The 22,393-nt window shown below is 43.6% G+C and overlaps 1 protein-coding gene across 1 annotated transcript in view; it reads left to right on the top strand.

Annotated features, from left to right (window-relative positions):
- Positions 1 to 22,393, top strand: part of LOC135558919 (potassium/sodium hyperpolarization-activated cyclic nucleotide-gated channel 2-like) — a 69,473-nt gene that overhangs the window by 876 nt on the left and 46,204 nt on the right. The window contains exons 2-4 of the mRNA XM_064993146.1: positions 2,183 to 3,359; positions 10,151 to 10,574; positions 21,506 to 21,667. Coding sequence (XP_064849218.1) covers positions 2,203 to 3,359; positions 10,151 to 10,574; positions 21,506 to 21,667 — 1,743 coding nt within the window. The 5' untranslated portion in view covers positions 2,183 to 2,202. The remainder of the gene's footprint in view (positions 1 to 2,182; positions 3,360 to 10,150; positions 10,575 to 21,505; positions 21,668 to 22,393) is intronic.

Here is a 22,393-nt window from a genome sequence, read left to right on the forward strand (position 1 = left end):
TATTTAGGGTTCGTGCTATCTGGGATCCTTAACCCTACCCTACCCTTACCTTAACCACAACCTTTTTCCTAACCTTAACCTTAGCTCTTACCTTAACCAGTTTGCATTTAAACTTCAATGGGGTAGGGACATCCCAATGACCATATATTTAGAGAGCTTGGCCAACTTTTAGAATTGTTTATATTGTTCTATTGTAGATATTCAGTTACATAGCATTTGTTTTAAATATATATAGCTATTCCCCATGTAGTGTTAATGGAGTGCTAACATGGCTACAAACTGAACGTTGTAGTGTCCTGTAAATGCATTATAATGCAGAAACCTCAATCTCTCATCCGTAGAAATAAAATGACTAGAACAAGCTTGGAAATTCTAACCCTGGCAATTTGACTGGTAATCTCACAATGTCTGCCTGGTATTGTGATACAATAATTTCTATGGTAATGTAAACTCAATGTCCCAATATCCTTGAATATCCTATAGCCCCTTCCATCAGCCTCCTCTGGTCATTCAAATATATGTAAACTGAAGGCTCATGCAAAGGAATGTATTTTTTGTAATTGCAGTTGCAAGCTTGTGGGAGGAGCTATAGGAGGATGAGCTCCTTGTAATGGCTGGAATGGAATTAATGGAATGTAAATGTGTTTGATACCATTCCATTTAGGCCTCTAGTCAGTTTATTTTCTATATATTTTTTATTTTGTACCTTTATTTAACTAGGCAAGTGAGTTAAGAACAACTTCTTATTTACAATGACTGCCTAAACCTGCCAATGGGACTATGGGACTCCCAATCACGGCCAGTTGTGATACAGCCTGGATGAGTTGAGTTGAATCAAAAATCACAGCACATATTGATGGATACACTTCTTGCTTTTAGTTCCTGATTTTAGTTACTGCTTTGCTCCTATAGATACACTTGCAATGGCCTCCAGTCCACCCATTATGCCATCATTGACTTGAATGGGGATGCCTGTTCTATTGCTTCTATTTGTATGGTCCCAACACTTTAAATACATTGCTCTGGATATAGCAGACTTGGCAATAAAGAAATATTGGCCACTTTTTCCCTAACCATTGATCTCCCTCAAAGACATCCTTGTCTACTATCAGATCAGGAGTTGGGGTCCTTTTTCAGAGCTGTTCCTTAGTATCCTACTGTTGGTCTGGTTTGAACACTGTATGATTGATTAAAATGCAATACGTGCTCAGTTCACTGGGTTGTAAATGCTTGGATACAATTTGAGATGGATTGAACATTGTTTCTGTATTGTAAAGTAGTCCTGAAATAATAGTGTGGTTACAATAAGTTATATGGTTCTGTTGATGGTGGTAACATCAGGCTATAACTGGAGATAGAATGTAATCCTACCAGAAAGAATCATTTGGTGCCTGCGAACGCTATGTATCTGTTCACTGATATCCTAATTAAGGTCTGGGTGACTGTACCCCACTTCTTGGAAAGCTTGGTGTAAGATGAAAGCTGTATCTTTGAAGATAATCTTTAATGAAAACCCAAATATTTAGATTCAAGGACATGCTTATAAAGGATGCATTTCGATAGTTGCGGCCTCCTCCCCTTATCTCTTGATTTCCATTCCCTGAAAGTTATGGATGCCAATTGGAAAGTTGATGTTACTGTGGGAGTTCAGTCTCTTCAGTGCAGATGAGTTGAGGTAAAGGAAAAATACTAGTATCACTTTGAGGTCTCTTTCAATGTATTCCACCTGTATGGACACTAGAGGGGGCTACACGCCTGTTTGACAGAATGAAAACACCCTTAAAAAATATATCATTTGTTCATTATGACGTTTTAATATAGCTTTTGAATGCTGTGAGTCATTGACCCTAAAGGACTCCACATTATGCTTTTAGCTGAAAGCTTGTTGAATATTTGGGAAGTTTGATTGATTAGAATTTCATTGCAGGTTAATTAAATAAGGCTTAAGGTTTACAGTATCTTTTGTCGAATGTGACTTAATCACAGAGCAACTGCCATCAAATTTGTATTATATGTGATAAAAGAGAAACTATCTTGAAGCGATGCTTACATGATCTCTGAAAGTGAGCACAGCCACAAGATACCTGCTCTTGTAAAGTTTGCAAAGAAGTCACGTCCTCCCTCCCTCTCTCTCCTTTCTCTCTCTCCCCTCTCCTTTGTTCCTGATTTGTTTTCTCTAAAGATAAATAGGCACAATTTGACATGCCCATGGACAAGAAGGCGACCATGAAAAAGAAGGCTGCGGGCGGAAGCGGATGTAGCCACATCAGCGCGCCCAAAGCTGCCGGGTCCAATTGTAGGAGCAGCAACAGCGGCAATTGTGTTGACTCTGTCCCCGCTGCTGCTGCCAGTCAGAGCGCCCCAAGTGTGAAGCAGCTCGTCGTGGCCAGTAACGCAGTCATGGACGAGGCGGAGGATGGTGAGGAGGAGTCCAAGTTTCAGCATCCGCGGCTGCGCCGAGCCGGGGGGAGCAGCAGCAGTGGTGGTGGTGGAGGCGGAGGAGGTAGCATCAGAATGAAGAGCTTTAGGCCAGGAGGGGGAGCCGTGGCCACGGCTACCAGAAATAACTCTACAAACAACGAGCCCAGCCTACTGCAAGCGGAGAACGCACCTGCTGCCACTGAGCCCACTGTAGCATCCAAAGCGATTGATACCACAACGTGTCTGGGAGATAATGCCGGGCGCGGCGAGACCAACAGAGTGGCAGGGGCGGAGACGTCTGGAGCCGCCGTCACACTAGAGGTTTTAAATGCGGTAGCAGGTGATGGTTGCAACAGCACCGCTCCAATTTCAAGAATGAAATGCAACAAAAACGGAGAATGCAGGAGGGACTCCGGGACCGGGAGCCTGCGCTCGATCATCTCCAACAAGACTGCCGGGGCGGGTAGGGCCGAAGACGGAGGGACCCTTAGGCGTGGTGCCTGTAACTCAGCTAGGGCCAGCATGGATGGCTCCATGACAATCTCCACCACGCAGGGCCACGGGGAAGTGGGCGCAAAACCCGGTATCACCCCGGTTTCCACCGGCGTCCCCGAGAAAAAAGACTCCAGGGTGTCCTTCTCCAACGCGCCGAGCAGGAAAGCCTCCTCATCGCTGCACGGCTCGACCCAGACCCAGACGACCCAGCAGCCCAGGAATTCTGTCACCTTCCAGAAGCCCGAGGAGGGACCCCAGATCCAGACCGAGGATGCCGAGCCCGGCGGAAGCACCTTCATGCAGCGACAATTCAGTGCCATGCTGCAACCTGGAGTTAACAAATTCTCCTTACGTATGTATGGGAGTCAAAAGGCGGTGGAGAGGGAGCAAGAGCGGGTTAAATCAGCGGGCAATTGGATTATCCACCCCTACAGTGATTTCAGGTAAGGGTTAAGTGCTGCGGTTGGTATTTGTGAGTGTGCATGTTGGCATTGTCATGGAGGGCCTTTGTTTGGCCCCATAGCACCATCAACAAGTTATAATGAGAATCCAGGGGCCCAGAAGTAGAATGCCTATTATCAATGTGCATTGTGCAACACAGTTTATTGTCATTAGTTGTTATAAACCAGACATAATAACCCATTTTGGCCCACCTGTTCTGGCTGGTATTTTAGACTATACATTTCGATTACATTTTATTGAATGGAACCCATTTATATAGTGATTTTCATTAAACAATAGGACATTGACAAATACAGTTTTTTTTAGTCGTGCTTTTTAGTATATTTCAAAGACAACCTGAGCGCAAAGCTTTTTGGCAAGGTATAGGCTTTTTGAATAGCGATGATATCGTGTCCTTTCAAGGTTGCAAACAACAGCCCTCTGTTGAATGTCTGGGATAACCAACCAAGCCTCGCATCGATCTCATTCAGAACAATATCCTAATCTTAACCCAACATTATTAAATCACGCCAATTACTCGGCTATTTACCGTGGGCCTAGATTAAAATATGGCTTGTTTCGAGCCGATGTTAGCGTCGTGGCCGGCTGTGCTCTAGATCCTTGACTGACAGGACTGCCGGGGTGTGTGATGGACTCAGTAATGGAATGTCACCTTGAGCAAATTGTGCTAAAACCTCAAGCATGCTCACTCGAGACATATCCGCCTCTATGACTCCCCAGATCAAGCATTTGAATAATGACGGGTTTGCTTTCCCTTTTATCACGGTTTTGTCAGCGATAAGGAGAATCGACATCTCACGCCTTTTGACATACATATGTGGGTCCTCTCGCCTTTGAGAGGGTCATGTTGATTATGAAATGCTTTACTTTCGCGAAATTGGCCCTTTGTATACAGGGTCATAGAATTGCATCTTTGTGCCACTGAAGTTCGTGATAGACACATGGGCGCTTCCTTCACTCGTTTAAGCACCACTCGCGAGTGGACAGCTCCCGCTTAACCAAGAGTGGAGCTGGCAGCTACTTTTAGCTACTTTCGAGTCACACATCGCGCTGTTTCTGCTCAGCTCATGTTTACGTATCTGAACAAATAATGTTGATTCAATACAATACTTTATTGATACGTATCCAATATGTATAATTTGACTGTATAGTTTCGAAGAGAGACCAGAATTACAACACCAGAATTACAAGTCTCTCATAGGAGTAGGCATGCCTATAGTTCTCACAAATAGCGTCACTTACAGGGTTAAAAAAATGCCAATATTGTGGTGTAAACTGCAGAGCTGCGTTCACTATCTCTAGGTACACGGTTAAGACCTAGTGCGTCAGTCGCAGTGTAATGACTCAGCGTTGCACCTGCAGCGAGCCCCCTCTGACTGCCCGGCCATGAATACTCTTATCAATGAAAACAAGCCTACGAGCCCTGTACTTCTGACTGTCATCAGCAGCAGCACCCAACCGTGTAACCCGCTCTTTAAGCCTCGGCTCATTGGATTTTACTGAATTAGTTTGACCAAAATACTAGTACCATTTCACTTAAGCTATTTTCTTTTCCCATGCAGTTTATAGAAATATTCATAAACCTGCAATTAAGGCATATGCTGCTACTGTTGTTGTTGATAAGAAAAACAACATAGGCCTATGTTTACTACAATAATAAAACACAAATATATACACTACCAAAAGTATGTGGACACCTGCTCATTGAACATCTCATTTCAATGTCTTGGGCAATAATATAGAGTTGGTACCCTCTGTCCTGCGATAACAGCCTCCACTCTTCTAGGAAAGCTTTCCACTAGATGTTGGAACATTTCTGTGAGGACTTACTTCCATTTAGCCATAAGAGCATTAGGGAGGTCGGGCATTGATGTTGGCTGATTAGGCCTGGCTCACAGTCGGCATTCCAATTCATCCCAAAGGTGTTTGATGAGGTTGAGGTCAGGTCTCTGTGCAGGCCAGTCAAGTTCTTCCACACCGATCTTGACAAATAATTTCTGTATGGACCTTGCTTAGTGCACGAGGGCATTGTCATGCTGAAATAGGAAAAGGCCTTCCCCAACTGTTGCCAAAAAGTTGGAAGTACAGAATCATCTAGAATGTTATTGTATGCTATAGTGTTAATATTTCCCTTCACTGTAGTAACTCAGGGATTTATCCAGAACCATGAAAAACAGCCCCAGACTATTATTCCTCCCCCACCAAACTTTACAGCTGGCACTATGCACTTGGGCAGGTAGCGTTCTCCTGTCATCCGCCAAACCCAGATTCGTCCGTCGGACTGCCAGATGATGAAGTGTGATTCATCACTCCAGAGAATGTGTTTCCACTGCTCCAGAGTCCATTGGCAGCGAGCTTTACACCACTCCAGCCGATGCTTGGCATTGCACATGGGGATCTTAGGCTTGTGTGCGGCTGCTCAGCCATGTAAAACCATTTCATGAAGTTCCCGGTACACAGTTATTGTGCTAACGTTGCTTCCAGAGGCAGTATGGAACTCAGTAGTGAGTGTTGCAACTGAGGACAGACAATTTTTATGCGCTTTAGCACTTGGCGGTCCTGTTCTGTAAGCTTGTGTGGCCTACCACTTCGTGGATGAGCCGTTGTTGCTCCTAGACGTTTCCACGTCACAATAACAGCACTTACAGTTGAGCAGCTCTAGCAGAGCAGAAATTTGACGAACTGACTTGTTTGAAAGGTAGCATCCTATGACGGTGCCATGTTCAAAGTCACTGAGCTCTTCAGTAAGGCCATTCTACTGCCAATGTTTGTCTGTGGAGATTGCATGGCTCTGGGCTCGATTTTATACACCTGTCAGCAGCGGGTGTGGCCGAAATAGCCGAATACACTCATTTGAAGTGGTATCCACATAAACTCAGAAAAAAAAGAAACATCCTCTCACTGTCAACTGCGTTTATTTTCAGCAAACTTAACATGTGTAAACATCTGTATGAACATAACAAGATTTAACAACTGAGACATAAACTGAACAAGTTCCACAGACATGTGACTAACAGAAATTAAATAATGAGTCCCTAAACAAAGGGGGGGGGGTCAGTCAGTATCTGGTGTGGCCACCAGCACTGCAGTGCATCTCCTCCTCATAATCTGCACCAGATTTGCCAGTTCTTGCTGTGAGATGTTACCCCACTCTTCCACCAAGGCACGTGCAAGTTCCCAGACATTTCTGGCGGGAATGGCCCTAGTCCTCACCCTCCAATCCAACAGGTCCCAGACGTGCTCAATGGGATTGAGATCCGGGCTCTTCGCTGGCCATGGCAGAACACTGACAGTCCAGTCTTGCAGGAAATCACGCACAGAACGAGCAGTATGGCTGGTGGCATTGTCATGCTGGAGGGTCATGTCAGGATGAGCCTGCAGGAAGGGTACCACATGAGGAAGGAGGATGTCTTCCCTGTAACGCACAGCGTTGAGATTTCCTGCAATTACAACAAGCTCAGTCCGATGATGCTGTGACATACCTCCCCAGACCCTCCACCTCCAAATCGATCTCGCTCCAGAGTACAGGCCTCTGTGTAATGCTCATTCCTTTGATGATAAATGCAAATCCGACCATCACCCCTGGTGAGACAAAACCAAGACTCGTCATTGAAGAGCACTTTTTGCCAGTCCTGTCTGGCGACGTTGTTCCCAGTGATGTCTGGTGAGGACCTGCCTTACAACAGGCCTACAAGCCCTCAGTCCAGCCTCTCTCAGCCTATTGCGGACAGTCTGAGCACTGATGGAGGGATTGTGCGTTCCTGGTGTAACTCGGGCAGTTGTTGCTGCCATCCTGTACATGTTGCGCAGGTGTGATGTTCGGATGTACCGATCCTGTACAGGTGTTGTTACACGTGGTCTGCCACTGCGAGGACGATCAGCTGTCCATCCTGTCTCCCTATAGCGCTCTCTTAGGCGTCTCACAGTACGGACATTGCATTGATCACATCTGCAGTCATCATGCCTCCTTGCAGCATGCCTAAGGCACGTTCACGTAAATGAGCAGGGACCCTGGGCAACTTTCTTTTGGTGTTTTTCAGAGTCAGTAGAAAGGCCTCTTTAGTGTCCTAATTTTAAGCTGTAAGTAAGTGTCCTAAGTAAGCTGTTAGTGTCTTAATTAGTGTCTTATTAGTGTTCCACAGGTGCATGCTCATTAATTGTTCATGGTCCATTGAACAAGCATGGGAAACAGTCTTTAAACCCTTTACAATGAAGATCTGTGAAGTTATTTGGATTTTTACAGATTATCTTTGAAAGTCAGGGTCCTGAAAAAGGGACATTTCTTTTTTTGCTGAGTTTACTTCTGTATATACAGTGGGGCAAAAAAGTATTTAGTCAGCCACCAATTGTGCAAGTTCTCCCACTTAAAAAGATGAGAGAGGCCTGTAAATTATCATCATTAGGTACACTTCAACTATGACAGACAAAATGAGAAAAAAAATCCAGAAAATCACATTGTAGGATTTTTAATGAATTGATTTGCAAATGATGGTGGAAAATAAGTATTTGGTCAATAACAAAAGTTTATCTCCATACTTTGTTATATACCTTTTGTTGGCAATGACAGAGGTCAAACGTTTTCTGTAAGTCTTCACAAGGTTTTCACACACTGTTGCTGGTATTTTGGCCCATTCCTCCATGCAGATCTCCTCTAGAGAAGTGATGTTTTGGGGCTGTTTCTGGGCAACACAGACTTTCAACTCCCTCCAAAGATTTTCTATGGGGTTGAGATCTGGAGACTGGCTAGGCCACTCCAGGACCTTGAAATGCTTCTTACGAAGCCACTCCTTCGTTGCCCGTGCGGTGTGTTTGGGATCATTGTCATGCTGAATGACCCAGCCACATTTCATCTTCAATGCCCTTGCTGATGGAACAAGGTTTTCACTCAAAATCTCACGATACATACATGGCCCCATTCATTCTTTCCTTTACACGGATCAGTCGTCCTGGTCCCTTTGCAGAAGAACAGCCCCAAAGCATGATGTTTCCACCCCCACGCTTCACAGTAGGTATGGTGTTCTTTGGATGCAACTCAGCATTCTTTGTCCTCCAAGCACGACGAGTTGAGTTTTTACCAAAAAGTTCTATTTTGGTTTCATCTGACCATATGACATTCTCCCAATCTTCTTCTGGATCATCCAAATGCTCTCTAGCAAACTTCAGACGGGCCTGGACATGTACTGGCTTAAGCAGGGGGACACGTCTGGCACTGCAGGATTCGAGTCCCTGGCGGCGTAGTGTGTTATTGATGGTAGGCTTTGTAGGCTTTGGTCCCAGCTCTCTGCAGGTCATTCACTAGGTCCTTCACTAGGTCCCCCCGTGTGGTTCTGGGATTTTTGCTCACCGTTCTTGTGATCATTTTGACCCCACGGGGTGAGATCTTGCGTAGAGCCCCAGATCGAGGGAGATTATCAGTGGTCTTGTATGTCTTCCATTTCCTAATAATTGCTCCCACAGTTGATTTCTTCAAACCAAGCTCCTATTGCAGATTCAGTCTTCCCAGCCTGGTGCAGGTCTACAATTTTGTTCCTGGTGTCCTTTGACAGTTCTTTGGTCTTGGCCATAGTGGAGTTTGGAGTGTGACTGTTTGAGGTCGTGGACAGGTGTATTTTATACTGATAACAAGTTCAAACAGGTGCCATTAATACAGGTAATGAGTGGAGTACAGAGGAGCCTCTTAAAGAAGAAGTTACAGGTCTGTGAGAGCCAGAAATCTTGCTTGTTTGTAGGTGACCAAATACTTATTTTCCACCATAATTTGCAAATAAATTCATAAAAAATCCTACAATGTGATTTTCTGGATATTTTTTCTCATTTTGTCTGTCATAGTTGAAGTGTACCTATGATGAAAATTACAGGCCTCTCTCATCTTTTTAAGTGGGAGAACTTGCACAATTGGTGGCTGACTAAATACTTTTTTGCCCCACTGTATAATGCATTTTCTACACTGGAGGTGTACCAAAACAATAATTTACAACAATAATGCTCATTCTCATTCATCAATCATTAATTTTCATATTCCTTCAGGTTATGCTTAAATCTTATACCCCAACCTGAGCACACCATTCTGCCACCTCTGGTCTCTTGGCTGACCCCCACTGAGGGTCAGCTCCCGCTCAGCCCAGTCAAAGCTCTTCTCTGTCCTGACACCCCAGTGGTGGAACGAGCTTCCCCCTGAAGCTAGGACAGCAGAGTCCCTGCTCATCTTCCAAAAACAACTGAAACCCTACCTCTTCAAAGAGTATCTGAAATAAGACATCTCAGTCTTACCCCCACCCTATAAAAACATAAATAAAATAAAATTGAGTTTGTCTTTTCCTACTGACACTGACTTTGCTGGTAACTACTTTATTTAGGAAGAATGTACTTACTATGACTGTGATATGTAGTTGTCTAATCTTAATACGAATGCACTAACTGTTAGTCGCTTTGGATAAAAGTGTCTGCTAAATGACTAAAATGCAAAATGCAAATCGATATTAATCAGCTTAACATAACCCTTCAGCCTAACATATTGTAGGTCTTTGTAGTTTGCTTACGCACTCACCAGTTTTTGTTAGAAAGTCCCCAGTTTCTGTCCGTTTCCCTCCCTTGCCTCTATCACTCTGCTTTTGTCTATCACTCTGCTATTCTATCCTTTTCCTCCACCTCCACCTCTACCTCTCGCTTTTATCTTTCCCTCATCCACACACAAATGCACTCACTCCCACACACACACACGCACACACACAAACTCTCCCTTCTCTCTCTCTCTCCCTTTCTCTTTCTCCAGGTTCTACTGGGATTTCACAATGCTTCTCTTCATGGTGGGTAACCTGATCATCATCCCGGTGGGCATCACCTTCTTCAACGACGGGACAACCACCCCTTGGATCATCTTTAACGTCATCTCAGACACCTTCTTCCTCATGGACCTGGTCCTCAACTTCCGCACAGGCATCATCATCGAGGACAACTCCGACATCATCCTGGACCCCAAAACCATCAAGAAGACGTACCTGAAGACCTGGTTCATCGTGGACTTTGTCTCCTCAATCCCCGTGGATTATATCTTCCTGATCGTGGAGAAGGGGATCGACTCTGAGATGTATAAGACGGCCAGGGCCCTGAGGATCGTACGATTCACCAAGATCCTGAGCCTACTGAGGCTCCTGAGGTTGTCCCGGCTCATCCGCTACATCCACCAGTGGGAAGAGGTAGGACAACACTCCACACAGCCCCCCGAAATGCTTCATGGCCTATAATAATTATCATAATGGATTGCATCTATTCGTCACTTTTCACAATAGTTCTCAAAGAACTTGAAAGGGGGGGAACTCAAACTAGCCTCATCAACTATTTATTGTCCTGATGATAGGAGAAAGGATTATAACTATAGTATACACATAGCACCATTCTCCTGGAGCTTGTAAGATGCAAACTCATCTGATCCACTACTAATGTGTAGTACACACTCACAGCATCGTGGCTACATAATACATGGTTTAGGATAGTCACCATAGATAACTATGCTAGAAAGCTACATGGCTATACTAGACAAGTACACGTATTGTCAGAGAGAAGGTACAGTAGGGAGGTGGGACAGCATTGTATAGAAGCAAGATGAGATAGGCTCACAGCAGCATCATGCAATTTCTCATGACAATAATGAAAATGATAATGGATTGGATTATTTATTTTTTTACAACACTTTCCACTGTAGGTCTAAAGTGCTTTTACATTGTACAGTGGTCAACTCACCTCATCCACTACTAATGTGTAGTTACCCTTGGGAGAAAGTAGGCTAACATCCCTACGTGACCCATGGGTTCAGGGTAGTCACTCGATGGCCATGCTAAAGAGGACAAGTGGCTATTGTCACGGAGGAAGTAGGCTAAGAGCCAGGATCGTGCTATTGCTGATGATTGTAATGAAAGTGGGTAGTGAATTTTAGGCAGTGATTTTGGGTAGTGATGGTTAGTGAATTGTGGGTAGTAAGTTTGGTAGTGAGTGGTAGTGAATTGGGTAGTGAGGGGTAGCCTAGTGGTTAGAGCGTTGGACTAGTAACCGGAAGGTTGCAAGTTCAAACCCCCGAGCTGATAAGGTACAAATCTGTTGTTCTGCCCCTGAACAGGCAGTTAACCCACTGTTCCTAGGCAATAAGTTAACCCACTGTTCCTTGAAAATAAGAATTTGTTCTTAACTGACTTGCCTAGTTAAATAAAGGTTAAAAAAAATTATAGTGCGACAGGTTGTCCAGACAAGTTGTCTAGATGGAAAATCATAGAATGCTCTGCCAAGCATTAAATATTTGACAGGTATACCGCACTGTTCTGTACCCAGGACCTCTTGGTCCCACATCCATTTGGACTTCTTTATAGATTAATATCAAAGCAGACTTTGGTCTAAGTGCTGTCAGGTCCCTGAGTTCCATCTAAGAACTTTAGTTGTTGGCTGACAACCAATAAGCTGTTAAACAGTCTGGACCCAGCCCTGCCTGTGTTTGTTCCCAGTCGTTTGTCGAGGGCCAGGAGGTTTACTTTGCTGTTCTTGACCTGTGTGTTGTTGTTGGCAGGAGGGTTTAAACTTTAAAACACACTTTGCATCCTAATCACCATCAGTGCCGTCGCTGTCTCCCCGTTTGACCCACGACTCCCAGAAGGCGTCTGCTCATTTTGATAAGCAACATTTTAGAAGAGTCAAACACAGTTAATAAATGAAGAAGCCGAGGAGGAGCAGGTGTGGTGGTTATATGGCACACTGGAGGGGGTGCTCACTATGATTATATATCTGGCTAATTGTTATTATTATTATAATTCAGTTAGGCTAGCGTTCCTCGTAGGTTAGCCTTTAATTGTGTCACCATTCATTTTCTGTCTCTTTGTTAGCTTCGGATGTTACTTGATTGGTTGGTTTGTCCTTTGGCCATTACTAGTTATTCGTTCATCTACAATATTTCTTTATTTTTATTTTACCTTTAACTACACAAGTCAGTTAAGAAAAAATTCTTATTTTCAATGACGGCCTAGGAACAGTGGGTTAACTGCCTTGTTCAGGGGCAGAACAACAGATTTGTACCTTGTCAGCTCGGGGATTCAATCTTGAAACCTTTCGGTTAGAAGTCCAACGCTTTAACCACTAGGTAGCCTAATATACCTCTGCTCTATTCATTTTCCCCCTCTACTGTGCTCTCTTGGAAGGGCCTTGGTCTGTCTGGTCCGTCTATCTATCCCTCATCTCACACCGATGCCACAAAAGGTCTAATGGGGATAATGGGATCATTCTAACTTTTCTCTTATGAAAGTATTGGCAGGCCAGGCATTGGGCACAAGCTGGCATTTTACAGTGGTGTGGATGGTGGATGCACTGGGCCCTGTGTGTGCCCCTTACCTTTGGATAATTGGATTTCTGAAGACATGATGCGACAAACAAACAGAGCGATGCATGATGGTTAGAGGAGGATACATGCATGGAAGAGGAGCGCTGAGATGCGTTGGTGTTAAATAGGCACAGACAGGCAGACAAGTAGACAGCAGTCAGATGGACGGATGGAGCAGTTGGCAGATCCTTAATGACTGGCAGATCTATCCCTCAGATGCCATATTTGAATACTTCCAAAATGCATCCTTCCTTTTGATAATCACTGATCTGCATGCAGTTGGATAACTGAGTTCAAGATCTCTCCACATTTTCGTTCTTATTCATAATGTCAAACAAGGAGGCATAGATGGAATGAAGGAAAATGCTTCTAATAAGTGTTTGTACAGGAATGATGGAATGAAAGAAGGATGCCTGCATTGAGTGTTTGAACAAGGCCATAGAGTGGAGTTTGGAGAGGAAGTGTTGAAAGTCCCTCTCCACTGTTCAGGGTTGAATGGTGTGCCCTTAACGTATGCTGTACTCTCGACTAATGGGATTTGCCATGGCGACATAACTCTTTGTGCTGTGGTAGTAGCAGATTTGCTTTCGTTGTTGTTATTCACTCATCCAATTGATTACGTGAGTGTGTATTGTTTTACACACCAAAACAACAACGTTGTTTGGAAGACTTTTTATTTTTTATTTCAACTTTATTTAACCAGGTAAACTAGTTGAGAACAAGTTCTCATTTACAACTGCGACCTGGCCAATTTAAAGCAAAGCAGTGCGACAGAAGCAACAACACAGAGTTACACATGGAATAAACAAGCGTACAGTCAATAGCACAATAGAAAAAAAATACGTCTATATACAGCGTGTGCAAATGGCATGAGGAGGTATGGCAATAAATAGGCCAGAGTAGCAAAGTAATTACAATTTAGCAGATTAACACTGGAGTGATAGATGAGCCGATGATGATGAGGTGATGATGGTGTGTAAGTAGTGATACTGGTGTGCAAAGAGCAGCAAAGTAAATAAAAACAATATGGGGATGAGGTAGGCAGATTGGGTGGGCTATTTACAGATGGACTATGTACAGCTGCAGCGATCGGTTAGCTGCTCAGATAGCTGATGTTTAAAGTTAGTGAGGCAAATGTAAGTCTCCAGCTTCAGCAATTTTTGCAATTCGTTCCAGTCACTGGCAGCAGAGAACTGGAAGGAAAGGCGGCCAAAGGCGGTGTTGTTTTTGGGGCTGACCAGTGAGATATACCTGCTGGAGCGTGTGCTACGGGTGGGTGTTGTTATCGTGACCAGTGAGCTGAGATAAGGCGGAGCTTTACCTAGCATAGACTTATAGATGACCTGGAGCCAGTGGGTCTGGTGACGAATATGTAGCGAGGGCCAGGCAACTAGAGCATACAGGTCGCAGTGGTGGGTGGTATAAGGCGCTTTGGTAACAAAATAGATGGCACTGTCATTGACTGAATCCAATTTGCTGAGTAGAGTATTGGAAGCTATTTTGTAGATGACATCGCCGAAGTCGAGGATCGGTAGGATAGGATAGTTTTACTAGGGTAAGTTTGGTGGTGTGAGTGAAGGAGGCTTTGTTGCAAAATAGAATGCCAATTCTAGATATGATTTTGGATTGGAGATGTTTGATATGAGTCTGGAAGGAGAGTTTGCAGTCTAGCCAGCCACCTAGGTATTTGCAGTTGTCCACATATTCTAGGTCAGAACCGTCCAGAGTAGTGATGCTAGTCGGGCGGGCGGGTGCAGGCAGCGATCGGTTGAAAAGCATACATTTGGTTTTGCTAGCGTTTAAGAGCAGTTGGAGAGTGCTGTATGTCATTGAAGCTCGTTTGGAGGTTAGTTAACACAGTGTCCAAAGAAGGGCCAGATGTATACAGAATGGCGTCGTCTGCGTAGAGGTGGATCAGGGAATCACCCACAGCAAGAGCGACATCATTGATATATACAGATAAGAGAGTCGGACCGAGAATTGAACCCTCTGGTACCCCCATAGAGACGGCCAGAGGTCCGGACAACAGGCCCCCCGATTTTACACACTGAACTCTGTCTGCGAAGTAGTTGGTGAACCAGGTGAGGCAGTCATTTGAGAAACTAAGGCTATTGAGTCTGCCGATAAGAATACGGTGATTGGCAGAGTCGGAAGCCTTGGCCAGGTCAATGAAGACGGCTGCACAGTACTGTCTTTTATCAATGGCGGTTATGATATCGTTTAGTACCTTGAGCATGGCTGAGGTGCACCTGTGACCAGCTCGGAAACAGGATTGCACAGTGGGGAAGGTACAATGGGATTCGAAATGGTCAGTAATCTGTTTATTAATTAACTTGTCTTTCAAAGACTTTAGAAAGGCAGGGCAGGATGGATATAGGTCTGTAACAGTTTGGGTCTAGGTTTGGGTCTAGAGTGTCACCCCCTTTGAATTTGACCGCGGCAGCTTTCCAATCTTTAGGGATCTCGGACAAAACGAAAGAGAGGTTGAACAGACTGGTAATAGGGGTTGCAACAATGGCGGCGGATCATTTTAGAAAGAGAGGGTCCAGATTGTCTAGCCCAGCTGATTTGTACGGGTCCAGGTTTTGCAGCTCTTTCAGAACATCTGCGATCTGGATTTGGGTGAAGGAGAAGCTGGGGAGGCTCGGGCAAGTAGCTGTGAGGGGTGTGGAGCCGTTGGCCGGGGTAGCCAGGAGGAAAGCATGGCCGGGCCGTAGAGAAATGCTTATTGAAATGTTCGATTATCATGGATTTATCGGTGGTGACCGTGTTCGACCAGCTAGGAGGAGGTGCTCTTGTTCTGTATGGACTTTACAGTGTCCCAGAACTTTTTGGAGTTAGAGCTACAGGATGCAAATTTCTATTTGAAAACTGGAGGGCCTCAGGGAATGCGTCCTTCTAGTGATTAAATTTTCACACAGAAACGCTGAGAATACGCCTCAAATTGTTTTCTATTACTGCTTCCCTTTGGTTATCTGTTTACCGTCAGGAAGAACATTGACGCTGTCCATGGTGCTGATTAGAGCTGTTGGGATCTGGGAATATGAAAATATACTTATTCATGTCACTGATGGAGTGCTGAGGTAGAGAGGGTCTACACCAGAAGTTAAGGGTTACAGGAGGAAGGTATGTAGTCTGTGCAACTAAGCTTGGAATGTGTTGAGTGCAGGGAAGCGATTACATGTGGCAGGCATTTGATGAGGAGAGATGGGTGGAAATCTTAGAAACTAACAATGTCACTGAGGGAAAGTTACATTGTGTCAGGATATGTCATTGTTAGCCATCAGGTATCCTCTGCAAGGAGAAGAGACATGGTCTAATATCAATAACCATGACAGCCTTGAGTTGGGGAGGAGTGATCACTTTGGGGTAGAGATCAGGTTAGATGATGTGAGGAAGAACCGATAAGGTTCTGTCTAGCAACAGAGATGCATTAGCTGTTCTGTTGTGGAGGAAGAAACTCAGCTTAAGAAAGGATTAAATACCAGTGCTCGTGTGAAATGTTTTTTTTTGTATGAATTACAGCTGTGTTGGTTAAGCTTCTCTTGTGTTCGTGAGTTATTTACTCAAAATTAGAACTAACAGAGCCATACAGTTTGCCAATCAGCTACATGTTGGCACCAAGCGTTCCATTAAAGTAGCAATCTAATCTGCATTCTCTGTAGAATGTAATTGTCTTGGAACCTGTGGGTGCCAACATGCTGCTCGTTCGGATCCTATATCTTAAACCGAGTTAGCAGAACTCTGTATACTGTTAATATGGCTCTGGTACTGTATATTTAGAAATCAAATCACATTTGTATTAACATATGTGCTGATTACAGTGAAATGCTTACTTATGAGCCCCTAACCAACAATGATGTTTAAAAAATACGGATAAGAATAAGAAATAAAAGTAACAAGTAATTAAAGAGCAGCAGTAAAATAACAATAGCGAGTCTATATATAGGGGGGGTACCAGTATAGAGTTAATGTGCGGGGTTAGTTAAGGTAATATGTACATGTAGGTAGAGTTATTAAAGTGACTGTGCATAGATGATAACAGAAAGTAGCAGCGGTGTAAAAGAAGGGGGGGGGCAATGCACATATAGTCTGGGTAGCCATATGATTAGATGTTCAGGAGTCTTAAGGCTTGGGGGTAGAAGCTGTTTTAGCAGCCTCTTGGACCTAGACTTGGTGCTCCAGTACCTCTTTCCGTGCGGTAGCAGAGAGAACAGTCTATGACAAGGTTGGCTCGAGTCTTTGACAATTTTGGGCCTTCCTCTGACACCGCCTGGTATATAGGTCCTGGATGGCAGAAAGCTTGGCCCCAGTGATGTCCTGGGCCATTCACACTATCCTCTATAGTGCCTTGCAGTCGGAGGCAGAGCAGTTGCCATACCGGGCAGTGATGCAAGCAGGATGCTCTCGATGGTGCAGGTGTAGAACCTTTCGAGGATCTGAGGACCCATGCCAAATCATTCAGTCTCTGAGGGGGAATAGGTTTTGTCGTGCCCTCTTCACGACTGTCTTGGTGTGCTTGGACCATGTTAGTTTGTTAGTGATGTGGACACCAAAGAACTTGAAGCTCTCAACCTGCTCCACTGCAGCCCCGTCGATGAGAATGGGGCGTGCTCGGTCCTATTTTTCCTGTAGTCCACAATCATCTCCTTTGAGTACAGTATTGTTCCCTGGGGTACAAAGATGAAAATCCACATGATGTACCTTCAGAGATACACATGTGATCTCACATGGTACTGTACGGTAATGCATAAGAAAGGTACATATTTGTACCCACCAAAAGATACAATGATGTTTTTGCCACTTAAAATGAACTAACAGCTTTGTCACTGAGGTGGCACCATAAAAGGCCAATTTGTACCATAATCATTATCATTATGATATTTTCCAGCATGCTCCACTGCAGGTAGATTTTTTAGAATTGTTTTAAATATCAGTGTTTTTGCATTTACATTGATTAATCAATCTTAAGCTACACAGAGATAAACAACAACAAAAAAATCTAAATTAATCCATTCATTTATTTAGAATTTTTGTACCCTTTACTGAAATGGTTGTTCCAGTTTAAATGCCTTAGGAAGTCTCCTCACAATGTCCCTAACCCATGGCAGTCATTCTGAATGCAGGTTGCAGGTGAATAAAAATTCCAGCTGATGGAAATCCTAACTCTGGCTGGATTCCAATAGGAATTGCACATCACTTTTACATGCCAGTATAATGCGACTTGTAGGTAGGGTCGCAAAATCCTGGTAACTTTCCAAATATTCCCAGGTTTTCCAGAAATCCCAGTTGTAAGATTCCTGGAAATGTGAAGAAATAAGCAAGAAATCCAGTATCCTTCAACCAGGATTTCTGGAAAATCTGGGAATTTGGGAAAAGTTACCGTAATTTTGCAACCCTGTTGCAGGACTGATGTATCATGGTAAAAGTAGGCCTCAAAATAAGGCCCTATAAAGAGTTTAGTTTTAATGATAACATTTGCCTAGGAACTAATTTGGTGAAGGACACAGGATTGAAAAAAAATGAATTCAACAGCCGTGTCGCTGTCACTAACAAGTAAAGTCATGGGGGGGTAACTCTACAATGCACTTGAAAAGGCATGGCACACTGGGAAATTATATTGGAGGCATGGCTTGGTGGGGGTGTAGCTTTCAGATAGTTATTTTTGGCCACCCGTGAGTGTTGTACCAGTTTAAGTGGTCTATGGTAGGGATACATTTTAGCCACTTACAAGGAACAAATGGCTTTGTCAATGTAGTGGTTCCTTATAAAGGCAAAATGTACCTTTTATAAAAGCACACCTTTGTACCTGTGGACTATATGTAAGAAAGGTACTATCTGAGTTATGAGCTGGGGTACAATTATGTACCTACAGTATATCTGTCACGTGTGCTGCATCTCAGACCTCTAGGTCACCGGGCTGCTCATTATGGCGCACACCTGTCACCATCGTTACGCGTACCTGCGCGTCATCAGACTCACCTGGACTCCATCACTTCCCTGATTACCTTCCCTATTGTGAGGATGTTGGTAAAATGAAAAATGCAGAGGCAGGCGCAGGACACAGTTCTGAGTAATCATCCAAAATTTACTCCAAAATAAGTAAGATTCCAACAAGGAACAAATACAATAATCCCAAGCACGAACAACGAGAACCCAAATGACAAACAATAACGCACAAAACAGAGAGGGAAATCAGAGGGTTAAATAAGGAACATAATTAATGGAATGGAAACCAGGTGTGTATGATCAAGACCAAACAAAACGAAAATGAAACATAGATCGGTGGTGTTTAGAAAGCCGGTGACGTCGACCAACGAATGCCGCCCGACGAAGGAGAGGGACCAACTTCGGCCGAAGTCATGACACCTATATATGTCCCTCCCTTTGGTTCCTTCCCCATGCGTTATTGTTTCTGTTTCATGTCTGTTCTGTCACGTTCTGACCATTATTTCATTATTTCCGTTTTGTCTTTATTTAGTATGGTCAGGGCGTGTGTTGGGTTGGGCAGTCTATGTTTGTTTTTCTATGTTTGGTTTCTGTTTCGGCCTAGTACGGTTCTCAATCAGAGGCAGGTGTCGTTGGTTGTCTCTGATTGAGAATCATACTTAGGTAGCCTGGGTTTTACTTTTGAGTGGTGGGTGTTTGTTTCCGTGTGAGTGTTTGTCGCCACACTGTACTGTTTCGGTTTTCGTTGATGCACGTTATTTTGTTTTGTTCTAGTGTTCTGTTGTTTTTTCGTTTTAAACGTAATTGACACTTACCACGCTGCGCATTGGTCCTCCGATCCTTCTCGCTTCTCCGCCTCAGCGGAGGAATGCCATTACATGTGCGTTGTTTGTGTTTCTTGTTTTGTATTATGTTGCGTTTATTTATTAAGACACTCTTTGCGACGCTCAGCGCACTCGTTACAATATCTAGAGGTACAAAGGATGACCTAACAGGGCACCACTCCAGTGACAAGTGTTTGTACCCCTTTAGGAACAAAAATAATAATACATCTAACAGTGTGTCTGACCCTCTCCTCCTCAGCCGGTTAACATGTCACTAATCACGAGTAGACCTCTAAGCAGCAGTTGGACTCTTTATAAATAGATGTGATGAAGTGCAGTATTTTGTCAGTTTCCAGCTCATATTAGACACCAACTGTCACAAGGCCTGAAAGGTTGAAGTGGCATTTCGAAATATCAACTGGTGATTCATGTTCAATCACAGCCCTTGCAGAGATACTGTATGAGGACAAAGTCAGTGACTGTGAGTTAGCAATGCACCATACTCTGACTAAACTGCATTTCGTTTTCCAACTTGTATTTTCTTAATACTTCCTCAGGGGTCATTGAAAGGTGATTGTCCTTGCGGTCAGTTTGGTTTCTTGTGCAGAAATACAGATGTATATGTTTTGGGGAATTTAGTTTAGTTGGGCATAGAGAAGCATAGGCAGATTTTAGCTGGTCACCCAATGATTACAGCCATCACACCAAAGTACTAATAGATGGAGGGCTTAAGTGACAATAATGATCATTGGTTGGCTTAAGTGACAACCTTGTGACTGAAGATGATTGATAAGTGAGATGACGTATCAGGAATCCTGATGGTTTCCTGTCCATCACACAGAGAGAGAGTGTGTGTGTGTGTGTCTGTGCCTACAGACTTGTGTACTGGTATGTGTTAGTGTGGTAGTGAGTGAGAGACTCCTGTCATGTGTGTTACATATCTAATTGATGTGTTGTACCTGGCTGTAACAAATGTCTGCTCTGTTCTTGCTGTGTCTGATGGGGAGCTGTCTTTCCTCTCTCATTAATCATGCTTGGTATGGTCCAACGATACAGCAGGCAACATGGTACTGCTGACTACAGTCTTCTCATTTAATCCTGCTTCTAGGACTTGTCATCTTGATCACTAGAGAATTTTGCATTAAAACTCTTAAGGATCTCTATAGATCAGTGTCCCAACCGTGGAACATTTGAGCTAATGTGCGACAATTTCCCAGGACATAGACATACCTGGTATTGGCAGAAAGCTTAAATTCTTATTAATCTAACTGCACTGTTACAGTAGCTATTACAGTGAAAGAATACCATGCTATTGTTTGAGGAGAGTGCACAGTTATGAACTTGAAAGTTATTATTAAACCAATTAGGCACATATGGGAAATATTGATACAACATTTCGAACAGAAATGCAATGCTTCATTGGACCAGTCTAAAAAGTTGCACATACACTGCTGCCATCTAGTGGCCAACATCTAAATTGCGTCTGGGCTGGAATAATACATTATGGCCTTTCTCTTGCATTTCAAAGATGATGGTACAATTTTTTTTGTATTACCTTTTACCAGATCTAATGTGTTATATTCTCCTACATTAATTTCACATTTCCACAAAGTTCAAAGTGTTTCCTTTCAAATGGTATCAAGAATATGCAGGTCCTGAGCTACAGGCAGTTAGATTTGGGTATGTCATTTTAGGTGAAAATTGAAAAAAAGGGAGGTTTTAAACATGAAATCTCAAATGAAACAAAATTCCATGACTGTGATTCTGTCTCTCGCTAGCTTTCTCTCTGTCTATTTATCTCTTTCTCTCTCTCTCACTCTCTCTCTTTCTCTATCTCTCTCTTGCACAGATACTCACTCACTCACTCACTCACTCACTCACTCACTCACTCACTCACTCACTCACTCACTCACTCACTCACTCACTCACTCACTCACTCACTCTCGTCCTTTCTCGCGGCTTGAACTAATTCTCTGTTTCTCTATCTCTGTTTCAGATCTTCCATATGACCTATGACCTGGCCAGTGCGGTGATGCGTATCTTCAACCTGATTGGTATGATGCTGCTGCTGTGTCACTGGGATGGCTGTCTACAGTTCCTGGTTCCCATGCTGCAGGACTTCCCCTCAGACTGCTGGGTCTCACTCAACAAGATGGTGGTATGTGTTTGATTCATAACATCATTTACATTCATATGTAAAACCAGCGAGTAGAGAGGCAATAGAAAACATCAGTCATGAGCCATTCATGAATCTGTTCTTATTCATAAACAATAAGAATAGTCTCCAACACTTACACAATACACATATCAGTGGTATTTAGTAACCACAGAGGCATTTCATAAGATAGGCTCAACGCTTGCTTTAATACAGATACTCTAGATGATTTATCGATTGCTCAAAAGACCTTCATCTAATTGCTCTTGATGAAAGCTTCCTGATGAAGGCTTATTGGGAAAACACATCAATGTGTTTTAACTAGAAATCAATCCAATGAGATTGATTGATGGTTGTTTGAACTGTCTCCTGTTAGAACAGTCAGCCAGTGAGTCAGACACAGCCAGCAGAGCCATCTAAGGACGAGCAAGGGAAAGCCCTCTCGTTCTCTCACCGGGATGGGGCGATGACAGGAAAGATTAAAGGGGTGAAATGGGAATGTGTCCGGGCAGCTGGCTCCTTTGTTCCTGTCTCTCTGAGAGATAAAAGCCCGCTGTTTATACACTCTTAGAAAAAAGGGTTCCAAAAGGGTTCTTTGGTTGTCCCCATAGGAGAACCCTTTTTTGTTCCAAGTAGAACTCTTTTGGGTTCCATGTAGAACCAACCCTCTGTGGAAAGGGATTTACATGGAACCCAAAAGGTTTCTACCTGGAACCAAAATGGTTCTCC

The sequence above is a fragment of the Oncorhynchus masou genome, chromosome 17, assembly GCF_036934945.1.
Source record: "Oncorhynchus masou masou isolate Uvic2021 chromosome 17, UVic_Omas_1.1, whole genome shotgun sequence".
Taxonomy (NCBI): Eukaryota; Metazoa; Chordata; class Actinopteri; order Salmoniformes; family Salmonidae; genus Oncorhynchus; species Oncorhynchus masou.